Source organism: Stegodyphus dumicola, chromosome 3 (assembly GCF_044657685.1).
Source record: "Stegodyphus dumicola isolate Sdum_Otavi_A_Nest chromosome 3, ASM4465768v1".
Taxonomy (NCBI): domain Eukaryota; kingdom Metazoa; phylum Arthropoda; class Arachnida; order Araneae; family Eresidae; genus Stegodyphus; species Stegodyphus dumicola.
In genome coordinates, this window is record NC_140770.1 from 216,481,012 (window position 1) to 216,495,222 (window position 14,211).

The 14,211-nt window shown below is 33.1% G+C and overlaps 1 protein-coding gene across 2 annotated transcripts in view; it reads left to right on the top strand.

Annotated features, from left to right (window-relative positions):
• Positions 1–14,211, top strand: part of LOC118200142 (2-Hydroxyacid oxidase 1-like) — a 47,177-nt gene that overhangs the window by 14,508 nt on the left and 18,458 nt on the right. For both annotated transcript variants that reach the window (XM_035372070.2, XM_085813851.1), the window contains 2 exons: positions 3,240–3,391; positions 6,055–6,313. In XM_035372070.2, the coding sequence (XP_035227961.1) occupies positions 3,240–3,391; positions 6,055–6,313 (411 nt within the window). The remainder of the gene's footprint in view (positions 1–3,239; positions 3,392–6,054; positions 6,314–14,211) is intronic.

The window sequence follows — 14,211 nt, forward strand, 5'->3', positions numbered from 1 at the left end:
CTAACATGCTAATAGTTCACCCATGCACTGATTGTCTTCCGATTAAGAATTTTCCATAGTCTTGGTTCTTCGGAAAATTCCTATCTAAAGGCATGCTTAACACGCTGAACTGAACCGATTGACTTGGTTTCAATAGACGTTTTTACGGAAAACACACACTATTGCACGGGCGAGTTTTCCGTGACTACTCGTAGTCAAAATTACAAAACTGCCTGAGCAGCATTTCCGTCATCTGGCCCGAAAATTATCAGTTTTTCAGACATAGTGTTTTCACAAATAATTGTACCAATCGCGCATATAGCGCAATAGTAAGGACTACATGGCATGCATGTAAATGAACAGGTCTACAAAAAAAGTGAAATAAAATATTTGGAATCTTTTCTAATATGATATACTTTTATGTAAGAATAAAATATTTAGAGAAAACGTTTGTTTACCCAAAATGAATGGATTGTGGTTCTGTATTTTAATGTGCATGCGTTCAGTTTTTCAATGTTCTTATTAAATATACCTGGCTCATTTTGCTAAAATTCGTAATGATATCGATTTTGAAGTAATACCATTGAAAGTTTTCATCACGTTATTTTGACTACTGCACTGAAAGGATACGTAATTAATTTCCTAAGCTCAGCATAAAGCGCTTATTTAAAAAAGAGGACGAAATATATCACTAAATCTTTTCAATGTTACTAAAATTAGCATTTACCTGATATCTTCTTACAATAAATTAAACGCCTTAAATCAAAAACTATCACTTTCCGAATATTATTATATACTAGCTTATATTTATGAAAATTCTATTACTGTAAAGGAATTAACAGTATGAAATAAAACTTCTTGATAGCAGGGTTTGACATGTAGGGGATTAGAAATGCACAGCAAACGTGCATGCCGCACCCAGCAGTTTACTCTAGACTGTTCTGTGGTACTTCTGAATAGGAGGTTGTTAATAATATAAACTAGATCGTTGTCAGTTAATTCAAAACTCTCCTGCAGAAGTCTCTAAACTACATCGATATGAAAAAACATTTTTAAACAAACTATAGAGTTTCACAGGAACACGTTAAGAACCTGAATGGATAAACATTTTCGTATCTCTAAAATGCTGCTCTTAAAGAACATAATGTTATGAACAGATGCAGAAAGAGTGTACTGAAGACAACCAATCGAGTCGAAATTCTGATAGTTTTCTACAAAATGTGATGACACCCAAATAGACAGTTATTTCATCTGCATGGTAGTGACGAATCCTGCAACTGCTTCCCAAGTGTTAGCCTAGTATTGAATCTCTATTACAGGTACGATATGGTTTGCTTTTACGAACCAGCAACACATGCTTCGCAGAACCTTGCATATAAGCACCCCTTCACGAAGTATTCTTTTGATCAGGAAACGCGAAGGGTTCGGATTGTAATAAGAGAATTAAACACAGAGAATAGCTTGCAGAATTCTGTATCATACATTGCGTATGCATTAAAGTTACATACGAAATGTATGGGACAGGTGAGTCTGTTACTTTCCAATCTGCAGTGTTACATAAGACGAGAAACAAGCTTAATGATGTAGGGCAGCATTGGTACCACAGGTAAACTCAGCTGCTATGAATTCCAAAAGTTCTTAACAGCAAACCTTTATATCAGGAAAATTATAAAGGCTGAGACCACACTTTTTCTTCAGTACATTCTTGCACCATTCTCTAATAAGTAGACGGCTGGCGCCCGAAATGCCCAAGTATTCTTCGCTGTCTAGCAGATCCTGATATACCCTTTATCCAGATGTGTTGCTATTTGAACATATACAACTTAATGCTTGCTAACTGCCGATCACTCTCCTTCATTTCAAGAGTTTCGGATGAGAATGGAGGCTTTTGATTTTCCTCTTCTTCAAGAACCTTTATCCACAATTCATTGGTACTGTTTCTACTTCAGCAGTCAGTACCAATGAATTTCAGATTCGAACGGAAGCAGGCAGGCTTTATTATAAGACCACAAGTATAAAAGTTCTTATTTCAACTTCACCAAATATTGATTTGAGCCCGTTTAGATAATCATTTGTTGGTTTGAAACTTTGTCTATCTGCATCGCCATTGCTAATGTGACATTAATTTCTTTTTAACAGATAGTTACTTCATAGTGATGAAAATTACACGTATATGATTGTATCTGAATTATCTAATGTGGTAAAGAAAATTAAAACTCTTCTTCTTTCAATATACTATAAATATATACTTGATCTATTTGAGTATTATTTTACTATTTTAATTATTTTTCCATATATGTGTTTTAATGTGCATATTAAGTCATTAGAGAAAATAATAAATCTTACATATTATATTCCTAACGCAATTCTAACGCTTAAGTTTGCTATGAGCCTTTGCAATACACTATTTATCTTGAGAAAAACATTTAAGCATTCCGTAATAGGAACAAAAATTTAATATCTCAATCACTAAAATTGATATCAGATTGAAATTATAGTACTTAGCTTTTCATTTTGAAAGGGCCTATCATAAAGCGAATTTGAATTTCTTCATAGGAAATAAGTAGTGTGGTGTGTGGTGTATTTAATTATGGCAAAGCACACTAGGGCTATCTACCTAAGGGGAGGGATGCCTTCGTGGAGGACTTTCTAAGGTAAACTGGCTCGTATACACGTTACACATAGGGAAAACCACGAAAACACCCATGTAGCCAAGCCCGTTCGCGGGATTCGAACCTCGGACCGAACTACCAGTGTTCAGCGACTTTACCGCTCGGCCGCTGTTGGGCCTCATAGGAAATAAAATTAAAAGACTGAGTTTATTTTATTGACAGAAGTGTAAAAATATCTAAACAATAGCATATTTAGATGATGTATTATGAGTTTAATATCGAAGATCTGCAAAAAGCTTAAATGCGCAAAATATTTTAGTAGGAGTTTAATATGTATCAATGTTTCTGATATTTTCGGAATAATATGTTTGCAATTAATTATGTAGGTTAAATTTGTCGTACATTTACAGCACAAATTGCTTATTTTTCCTGTTCGTTTTTAGTCAGTATTTATGCCGCGAGGGAAGCTAATTACTATTCCTTCTCTTTAGAATTCAAGCATGCACTGTATCTAAGCATTTTTGAGAGTAACATTAATTATAGTCTATTATCATTACAGTTAGAATTTAATACTGAATATTGTTTTGATAATATTCTGAACCATATGTACCATTCTAGAAGAAAATATTTTACTGCTTTTGTTCATAGATACACATTAATACCCAGAATGTTGCGCAATAAGAATAGAAGAGATCTGTCTGTAACTGTCTTAGGAGAAAGGATTTCTATACCAGTTGGCATTTCTCCTACAGCGTACCAAAGATTAGCACATCCAGAAGGAGAAATGGCTGCTTCTAGAGGTATGCTTTATTTGTGAAATCTTTATTGTTGTCAGGTTTCTTTGTATGTTAAACGGAGCAAAAAGAAGGTTAATTGAAAGATTCATATTTTTTCCCTTTAAAATAACAATAAAATATTTAAATTCCAGTACACCTAAATCGTCCTTTGTTTGTTTTTAAATGAGATTTCGGATTTCAAAATCAACACTAATTATTATTAGTGTTGATTTTGAAAAGTAATAAAGCATCCTTAACGAAAATGAAACCATATTTAGTTGAATTCTGATTAAATGAAATAAGAGTAATAAAGCATCCTTTACGAAAATGAAACCATATTTAGTTGAATTCTGATTAAATGAAACAAGACTTCGATGGAGAAAACATTGAATCGATGACTTCAAGACCTTAGGCAGTTTCACTTTTTAATTAATATTTTTTTCTTTTTTTTATTAGCCCAAAGGGCGTTAGCCCAGTAGGGCTAATAATTTCGTTTTGGCATTTTGCGATGAAAACTTTAAATGTTGCTTCCAAACATTATCAAATTGTTGCCACCGAAACATTAAAGCCCTGTATTGTATTTAAAGAAATTAAATAATGAAGAATCTGCATAAACGTATATATGTTTCTTGCATTGTGATAAAACAACCTAGAGACATCAAATTTTGAAAAACGTAATCCTCCATCGAATATGGGCATTTTGAAGCCCTAATTTGGAATTTGTTTTATTACCTGTTTCATATTTTGTAACACTTTGACGAATTTTTGATTAACAAACTCAACGATTTCAAAGCGAGCAATGGCAACACTGCACGAAAATAAAAAGAACATGATATTTAATAATTAAAGGTAACACACAAAAGATTTAAAAAAGTCCCTTTAGGCGTAATATAAAATCTGAAAGCTTTCAGATTTTTCTTTATAGTTTCTTAACAAATGAATACAGATTCTACATCGAAACTAAGAAATCTGATTATATTAATCCTATGCGCAAAATAAGTGTGTGAGAAATTGCCGATCAACAGATAACTCTGATGTACACTCCTCATCAATCTTTCGAGACTTGTTTCGGAGTGATGTAAGAGGATAAATTCTCATATTATTTTGAATAAAAATAAATGAATGTACGAATACATGCTTTTCCTTAATGTCCTAACATGCACTTGTTTCTAGAATTAGCTTCTCAATGTAATTATCATGGTTGACCCCAAAAGATGCCTGTAGTTTACGTCTCAACGCATATTTTTCGATACGTTTCCAGTAAAAAAAACATCAGCATTTAGAAATAATCCTGAAGCCAGGATCTTTACATAACATATGTATATGCAAAATGTATTGTGAAACTTTTACGACCCTAGTTACGAGTTTTGATATCCCTCATCTTTCTTGACTCTTTCATAAAAACTTATCGTAGCAGATCCCTTATCTTGGTGTGATTATCAACAAAACTCTTCCCACACATTACATCTATTATCCAAAAGTTTCGAGTTCGTAAAGCTAAACTATACCCTTTAATTGCTCGAAACAGTGTTTTATCTATTGACAACAAGTTACTCATTTATAAGTCCGTTCGTCCATTACTATGATATGCTAGTCCAGTTTGGGCCTATACCAAAAAATGTAATAGGGGAAAATTATAGACTTGCCAAAATTCTGTTCTTAGGCAAATAGTTAAAGCGGAGTGGTATATTCGCAACAATAGAATTCATGAAGAACTGGGTATGGCGTAACTACGCTCACATTATTATACACTTGCTAAAAGCTTCATTGAAAAACAAAAAAACAATTAACAATCCGGCCATTAAGATTTGCAATTATGACTACAATGACCTAGCAAATATGGACAGGCCCATGGCCCAAATGAATGTATGTAATATTTATTATAATGCCTTTACGGTTTATGTTAATCTTCTCTTATTGTATCTGCTATGCTTATTGTATCTTTTTAGTCTTACGTTCATAGAATTTATTTCTTACTTATCGGATTCAAATTACCAGTGTTCGCCTAATCTTGCCGCATTCATTTGACATCGCTTTACACTTTAATTAGAATTTCCTAACTTCTGGCTTAAATATAAATTCTAAATTCTGAATTATTCATTTTAAAAACTTTATTATAAAAAACAAATTACCTTAGATATCTTTTAGGTTATTTCATCATACCATTCGCAATTTGCAAACTGTTCTACAAGGGGTAGAGCCTTGTCGCTCAGGTACTCTGGTGTACCAAACACCTTTCCACGGAGGAGATAAAACTTATCGCCCGATTCCTTAATTCTTCATTGAATGAAACTCGTCTTCAAAGAATTTTAGAATTAAATCAACTTGAATTTAGATACTTCCTCACACCAGACAGCATAATTAGTTTTTAGACAATACTGAAAAATAGCAATATCATACAAAGCTATAATTAAGAAGTAATTATATTTGCTTTGGGAACACTCAAGTATTAGTTTTTCTATTTATGTGCATAATTAAGGAAGAGAATGTAATACATAATTTTGTATTGCACGCATGCATAAAATCACTACAAATTTGACAATATTTTCATTTCCTCTTTTAGGTTGTATTATTAATATGAATTACATGATCAATTGTGAAAAATTGTTTTGAATGTTTTTTCAATAACATGTATCAGTCGGTTGTTTTTCATATTCAGTCTTAAATCTAATAATTTATTCCTATAGCTGCAGGAGAAATGAATACTATATATGCCCTCAGTACTGTATCAAATACATCTATTGAAGAAATATCAAGACATCGGCAATTCCATTCCCCTTTGTGGATGCAAATTTTACCTCTAAAAGATCCACGTTTTACTAAGGAGTTGATTAAAAAAGCCGAAGCACATGGTTACAAAGCAATAGTATTGACCGTCGATACACCTGTTCCAGGTTTGCAGCTCAAAATGTGGAAGAATGGTTTAGCAATGCCGCCACATATAAGGTAAATTGTCTTTCATAATTAAAAAGCACAAAGCACTTAATTTTTTCTTTTTAAGTAAAATGCTAGAAGTGCAGCATTTTATGAGACTGTAGCATAAATATTTTAGTGGATTCAAACTGCGCACTGAAAAATTAGTTAAATTGCGCTATAATTAAACAAATTGCGCTATAATTAAACAAGTTAAATTATTACATTAAACCCTCATAAATGTATATCTAAAAATATTTGAATTATTTATCTACTTTCCTGACACAAAGTGTCACAGTACCTAATGCAAAGTAGTATCTTCTTTACCAGTAGCGTCACTTATACACATCGCATCATTTTATAATTTCACTTGCGCATTTCATTTTTCAGTAAAACTCATTATCTCAAGAGCATCAGTGATGTGATTTCATTATAACATTCTCTTAGCTTGAGACGTTTACTCATGTGCTTAACATTTATGGTGAAATTCAGTTATACTAATAATATTGTCGACAGAGTACAAGTTAACTGCGAAAACAAGAAACTGTACAAATATCAGTACTAAAATGAAACTATGCACTATTATAAGAAGGTGTCTGATCTCTCAAGTTGAATTAAATTTTAATCAGAAATATTAGAATAAACACGTCAAAACATGCCAAAATAAGTAAATCTGTTAGACTGAAATGAGACTGGTTGTATTATTATGCATTTTCGTTATAAATATTTGTACTGTGTAACATGTTACTTTTCCCCATTGCCAGGTTTATCTTTGCATATACTGTACTTGCACGCTATTTTACTGACAACCGTCCTCTGAAAGGCATAGCACATTATTGAAAGTGGTTACATGTTTTTTTCAGTTTTTTTCTCATGTGCTTTTTGCTGAAAATTACAATCATGTCCATAAATTAAGGATAATTCGGAAAAGCGGAAATCGAACTCTAAAATAAATATATCACCTGTAAAATCACTACACACATCTTCAAGAATCATATGCAAATTTCAGGAAGTAACCAGATGACACCGACGGTACGTCACAATTACGAGAGTGTAAGAGAGTGATATATAAGAAATACAGGCAAAGAAGTAAAATTGTTCGCAGGCGCTTTATAAGCATTTCAGTGCAATAACTGAATAGTTATCACACAAAGGACGCATTTGGATGATTTTTTACGTGGTAGAATTATCGGCCGTGTGGAATGTGGGCGTACCCAACTGGAAGTATCAGACGAACTTGGAATTGCCCAGAATGTCATCTCCAGGCTTTGGCAACGATTCCAAGATGATGGTAATGTGAGTAGACGTTACAGCACAGGTCGCCCCAGAGCTACAACGCCGAATGAGAACCGGTATTTGGCAGTTACTGCCAAAAGAAACAGGCGGAGCACAGCCTCAGACTTGTTTCGTCAGCTCTCTTCAGCCACTGGTATGACAATTTCAAGGCAGACCGAGTACAGACGCTTAGGGCAGAGTGGCCTATATGTTCGTAGACCTGTCAGATGCGTTCCACTTACTGCAACGCACTGCCGCCTGCTGTTAGCCTGGAGTAGAGAGCATGCATTGTGGACACCGCAACAGTGGGCTTGTGTGACGTTTTCCGACAAGTCCAGGTTTAGCTTGTAGTCTGAGTCTCGCCAGACTTTCATATGGAGAGCTCCAGGTACCCGTTACCACCAAGAAAACATCATTAAACGACACCGTTACGGTGGTGCAGGAGTGCTCGTTTGGGGTAGAATTATTCTGGGTTCCAGAACTGACCTGCATATTAAAATTGGAACCATGACAAGCCAAATCTATTGGGACGTCATTCTGAAACAACATGTACGTTTGTTTCAGGGAGCCATGGGCGCATAATTTGTGCTATGGATGACAACGCCCGTCCTCACCGTGCAAACATCGTAAGAATGCCTTCAATGGGAGGATATCACCCGTATAGACTGGCCAGCATTCTCACTGGACTTGAATCCAGTAGAGCACGTGTGGGACATGCTTGGCCGACGAGTTGCAGCCCGTCAACCTCCTCCTACATGTCTACCTGAACTTCGGAGAGCATTGCTTTTTGAGTAGTGTAATCCCCCAAGATCAGATCGATAGTTTGAAACTCAGCATGCGTAGGCGTTGTACGGACTGTATTGCATCGTCTGGGAGACATACAATGTATTAACAATCATACCAACCATGTAATATTGGTTTTTTGTAAATAGTTTTTTTTTTTTTGTAATTTGTTCCAGGGAGAAAAAATCGCTAATTTTTTTTTATGATATCAAACATAGAGCATCTTTTTTGCTCTTTACCTTTTGTTTAATAAATAAGCTTTACAAATAAGTCAAATGTGTTTTGCTTCTAACTCTTCCTTTTCCTGATTTTGAATTATCCTTAATTTATGGACATGAATGTATAGTGATAGATTAAACTATATTTATTTATTTAATTTCTGACATTAAATTATATTGTCTGGAAACTATATTTATTCATATACGCTTTAAGTGGCTTATATGTCCAGTTACTGGTGCGAAATAAAATAAGAATGGTACAGGCAAAATTAAGCGTATCCATATCAATCAATAAAATGCACAATAAGCAAAAGAGTAGAACAGTAATTTATCTTCTTTCCTAGCTTTTTGATCCACAAAATTTGCATTGATTCTTTTATGACCTTGTGAGACTAATTACGACTCATACCCAGATTTATATACAACACTGAGCTAACACCGTTTTAATCATATGCAAAAATATCAGCAGATTCTTTATCGCATAGTTCAGGTTTACACTTGAAATATGTCCAAACACGAACTTTTGTAAAAACACGCACCAACAGATTCTTTAAACACAGCATTCAAAATTTTACTTATCCTTAATAATAGGTGAAGTTGCATTTGAGAAATTTATTTTCAATTTGATTTGATTAGTTTTTCTTTGTACATATCATAGTTTAGTCTGAATCTAAAAAAGGCTAAGTTTTTTAATCTATTTTTTAAATTAAAGAAAAATTGTGCGAAGATGTGTAATTTATAACCCTTAAAATGTGTATGTATATTTTTAGAAGCATTTCTAAAACGTGTGTCCCCCAAGGGATCTATATATATTTACGTGTGTGAGTGTTTAAATATTAAAAGAGCCATGCATTCAAACTTAATGCAAAAGGAAAATTCATGTCAAATCTGAATCTCAGGCTTATCGGTATCACTGAAATTTAGTACGCTTTCCACTTCATACATAAAATATGAATTGACTTTTACCTACAAATAATTCAAATCTTTTCTCTTGAAAATAAAGAAATTTTTCCTTTCCCTTTACCCTTTTTCTTTGTTTCATTTACATGAAAATTACATTTAAGTAACAGAAGAACAGATGCCGATGCTGCACATAATCCATAATTATTTTTAACGAAGACCAGAAGTGATGGCCATTTTATAATGGATTCACCATTGCCTTTTATGAAGGGACAGATAATTTACGCTCACGCCTTCTCCGGGATTCGAACCCGGGTCCTTCGGTACGGCAACTAGAGTCACTGACCTCTTTTTCGTCTGTGAGGTAATAATTAATTGTAAATTAGGAATATGGATTAAATACAAAGAATTAGTAAAAATATTTTGGGGACCAAACTTGTAAGAAACTACGACTCTTTTTACTTTACTTTACGTCTTAGGAAATGCAATTCATTCGCTCTTCATATAAAATCAGGTAACAGAGTGAAGCCCGTAGAGCGATGCTGCCTTTGACAAGAATAGAGAAGCATCCCTTGGAAGTTGAGTTAAATTAAGACCTTTAATTTATTAAACCCATTTCCTTCAAGCACTGCAGACTCTTATAGGGCTTGCCGTTCCGCAAAGCATAAGATCTTTATTTTTTCTTTCGAATTTAATTATCCAGTTATTAATTGATAAATTGAATCATCTAAAAGCAATAAATGTACGTTTTAACAGCCTAATTCAAGTAAATACAAATGCATTTAATTAGTAATACAGTAATAATTGTTAATTCATACTTCCCTTCGTCGCTTCGGAAACTCATGATAAAATTATTATAAGCAATACAGCGGAAGATTTGTAGAGCAGTACATAAAGAATTTCTCCATGTTTGCGTCTAAAGGCACTGTTACGTTACTTTAGACTTTGTATCTGATGATAGTTAAACGCAGCCTGGTATTCATGACGAACATGAAACATGCTGCACCTCAGAATTTCTTAAATGTGAATCTATTGTGTCGGTGCCTTAGAAATTTCTTGTGAAATGTCAAACAAAAGCGCCTTTCTAGTCAAGACAATTCGTGCGTAGTACAGGTTCAGGAAGAATGCTTGTACAATGTAAAACGAGCGAGACAGTCAAGACAATCGCTAAGTCTGCTACTTTATCAGAAACTATATTGGACTTTTATGTGCTAACACGTAACTTTTTATGGTATTTATTACGATTATTGCTTTAGAAATTTTCGCAATCTCGAAAGGCATCTTGCATATGCAACTGAAAATTTTAACCCGAAAGAGGTGTTAGTCACGATTGCGATACTAATCTCGAAATGGTAAGCCCAATATAATTGAATTTTATTAAACTGGCGAGTACTAGGCCTACGTTGAATCACTATAAACGGGTTATTACTTTTCAAATTGTTGCCACCAAATATCATCGCCCTATAGTATATTTAAAGAAATTAAATAAAGAAGAATCTGCATGTTTCTTGCATTGTGAAGAAATAGCGGTACCTAGAGCCCAAATTTTGAGTAACGTAGTCCTACACCAGAACATAGAAACCTGGAAGCCCAAATTTTGAATTTTGAATTTGTTTCTTAACGAATCGTGAATATTTGAAACCTTTCAGAATTTTATTTTTTATGAATATTAAAGGTGTTTCTAATGTCATGTGTAGAGTAAGTGGTACAAAGTTCTTTCCCTTATTGAGTATGTCTAATACTTTTTAAATTATTCAAACCTTCTTTTTTATTTTATTTTAATATTGTGAAAAATTTATAGGTAAAGTTTTGAGATAATAGCTATAATCTAAAATCTTCCCAAAATTACTATTTTCTTTTATTATTACTATTCCTAGGAATAATAGTTATCGTACTCATTTGCATACCTTATTTTAATTCCCATACGTAATTCATTATTACTTTCTTGCGAATAATTCTAGCCTATTTATTCATCTGCAAAATTCCACCCTGTCCAAAACGGCCATACAACAACATACCAAGTAAATGTTAAAAGTAACTAAATTGCCTTACTCGTACTTTATTTTTTTTTTACCAATGGCGAGCTGTCAGCCGACATCGGCTTGGCGACTACTAAGGGCAGAAGTGGTGGTCACTATTATGGAGGCCCCTAATAGGTGGGCCACATTTGCCTCTTATGAAAGAGCGGACAGCTACAACCATGCCTTCTCCGGGATCCGACTCTGGACCCTTTGGTATAGCAGTTGGCTCACCTGACCACTATACCGTCTGGGAGGCTTAACAGTTATATTATTTGAAGGTTTATGTCTAGATTGCAATGCATCGTAACTCCGTCAAATTTACCACCAAGTTTAAATATTAAGAAAAGTTTGTTACCTTTGCTGAAAAAGAAATATTTTTACCTTAAATGCTTCCTCAGATATAAGCAAGCATATCAAACAAATATTCTTACAAATTTTGTAAAAATTACAGCATTAAGAAAATACTTATTTTTTTCAACCATTGTAATCTATGCTTTCTGTACTGCAAGAATTTTTTTTTCAGTGAATAAAAAAATTATTACAAAATAATAAACTGAAAACTGAACTATAGTAAAACCTTAAAATAACTTTTGCTGGGTTTAGGAAATAATACTGTATATTTTTACGACCAACAGGAAAGTAATTTAATCTATCACAAAAGCAAAAGTATGGAATTTCTTTCTTTGCGTAAATATTCAGTTTTCTGCATTTCACACGGAAAATCATGAAATAAAACGAAATACCACTGCAGAGATTATATGAATTTAATACAAAGTGAATATAATTTTCTTTTAAAATAAACAGTAAAAACTACAAAATTTAAATGTTCGGAATTTTTCAGCATGTTTTAAAATTATTGAAAGGAACAATGTCAAAACAAATTGCTTTTTTCATAAGAATAGGAAATTAATGATCAGGAGATTATGAAAATTCCTCTTATTTTTTTATCTCTAATTAATCATGGCTTATTTCTTCAGTCACCTACACGTAGTAGGAAATAATTAAGTAATTTAATTATTGATTTAATTTTCGTACCATCTGGACACACTGCCCACATATACGCATTAAAATTAAAACAACTGTTACACAACAAATAATCACAGCTTTCGCGTTATGTTTCTTCAAACAATACTTTGAAAGCAAATATTCAAAATCACTTATTTTTTTTTATTTTCAGAAAATTTACAAAAACTCATCTTTTAGGTGTTCCAATCAACAATTTTTAATAATTAAAAAACCAGCACCAAGCTCATCGAACAGCGACGAATAATAAACATGATTTAAAAATGTTTAAAAAGATTTGTCGAGTTTAGCAAGCAAGAAAAAAAACTGAATTGTAAATTAGGTTTTTTGCGATTTAATTTCTTACAGAGGATAGCTATTTAAAGAAAAGGAACACAATGAAAGAAAACCAAGCGAAATATATATTTCATCATATATTATTAGCAAATTTGGCGACATTTTTTGGCAGTATACTATGTTACAGAAACTAGCTGATTTCAGCATTGAAATTATGCATCGCCTTTTTTATATTTCAAAATTTTACTAACTTGCTCCTTCCTGTGACAGGGATATAATGTATACATGTAGCATTCAGTTCCATTTTGCACATTTAATAAATTTGTTGTAAATTGCATTTAAAAGTTTATCTTCTATATGTGGTTTATTATCTTTGAAAAACATTACGTGTTTTACTGGTTTTTTACCCCAAACCTTTATTAATCTCATAGCGAACGCACATTTGTAATTTTAGTACTATGTTTGGCCTAATTTTTCTGATATAGTAAAGAATAGAATTCATCATATTATCGTAATTAAATTAATAAAAATGTCCTTGTTTTGAAAATTTTAATTAATCAATTTATTGAACATCTGACTGGTTATGATCGTAAATTTATGAATAAAAATGAATAATAGAAGATAAATGAAAACATTATATACGATGCATAATGAAACTTCTTGAAATAAAATTTAATTTGGCAGCTGCATTTGGCCTTTTGTCAGTAAATTTCTAGAGCTTAAAAATGGAAATTAATATTTGTAAGCTGATGTTTTTCTAGATGTCTATATATTTCTTCATATTTGGCAGTAAACTAAAGTTATGTCTTGCTCGCCCTAAGCAGCACTGTCACACAAATTTCCTTATACATTTTGCCAATTTTCTAGCCATTCTATGCAAAATTTGAAAAAAAAAAAGCGTAAGTAGTAACCGCGCGGCGCAAGTGACGTCACAGAAAAGGGCGTGGTCTCCACCATCTTGGATCATGTGACAACCGGAAGTGACGTAGATGGATGGAATGACATCATCAAAGTTTCGTTTTTATTTTGTAAGACAAGAAATGGATGAACAAGAAATGGATGATGTCATTCCAAACACGTTGTTCAAGATACCGTTACCATAAACATAAAAATTGTTCGTTGCCATAAAAAATAAAAACTTTGAAAAATAGGGTCGTTGCCACAAAATCAAAACGAAACTTTGATGATATCATTCCGTCTACGTCATCCCATCCATCAACGTCACTTCCGGTTGTCACGTGATCCAAGATGGCGGAGACCACGCCATTTTTCTGTGACGTCCCTTCCGCTGCGCGGTTACCTCCGGTTACTACTGGCGTAGAAGGAATGAAATTTTGAGTAGAAGGAAAGAAGTAGTAAATATCAATGAGCAACATTCGTGCTAGATGGCTCAAATTTTTACAGCTCTGTGCAATAAATTTGAATAGAAATTAAA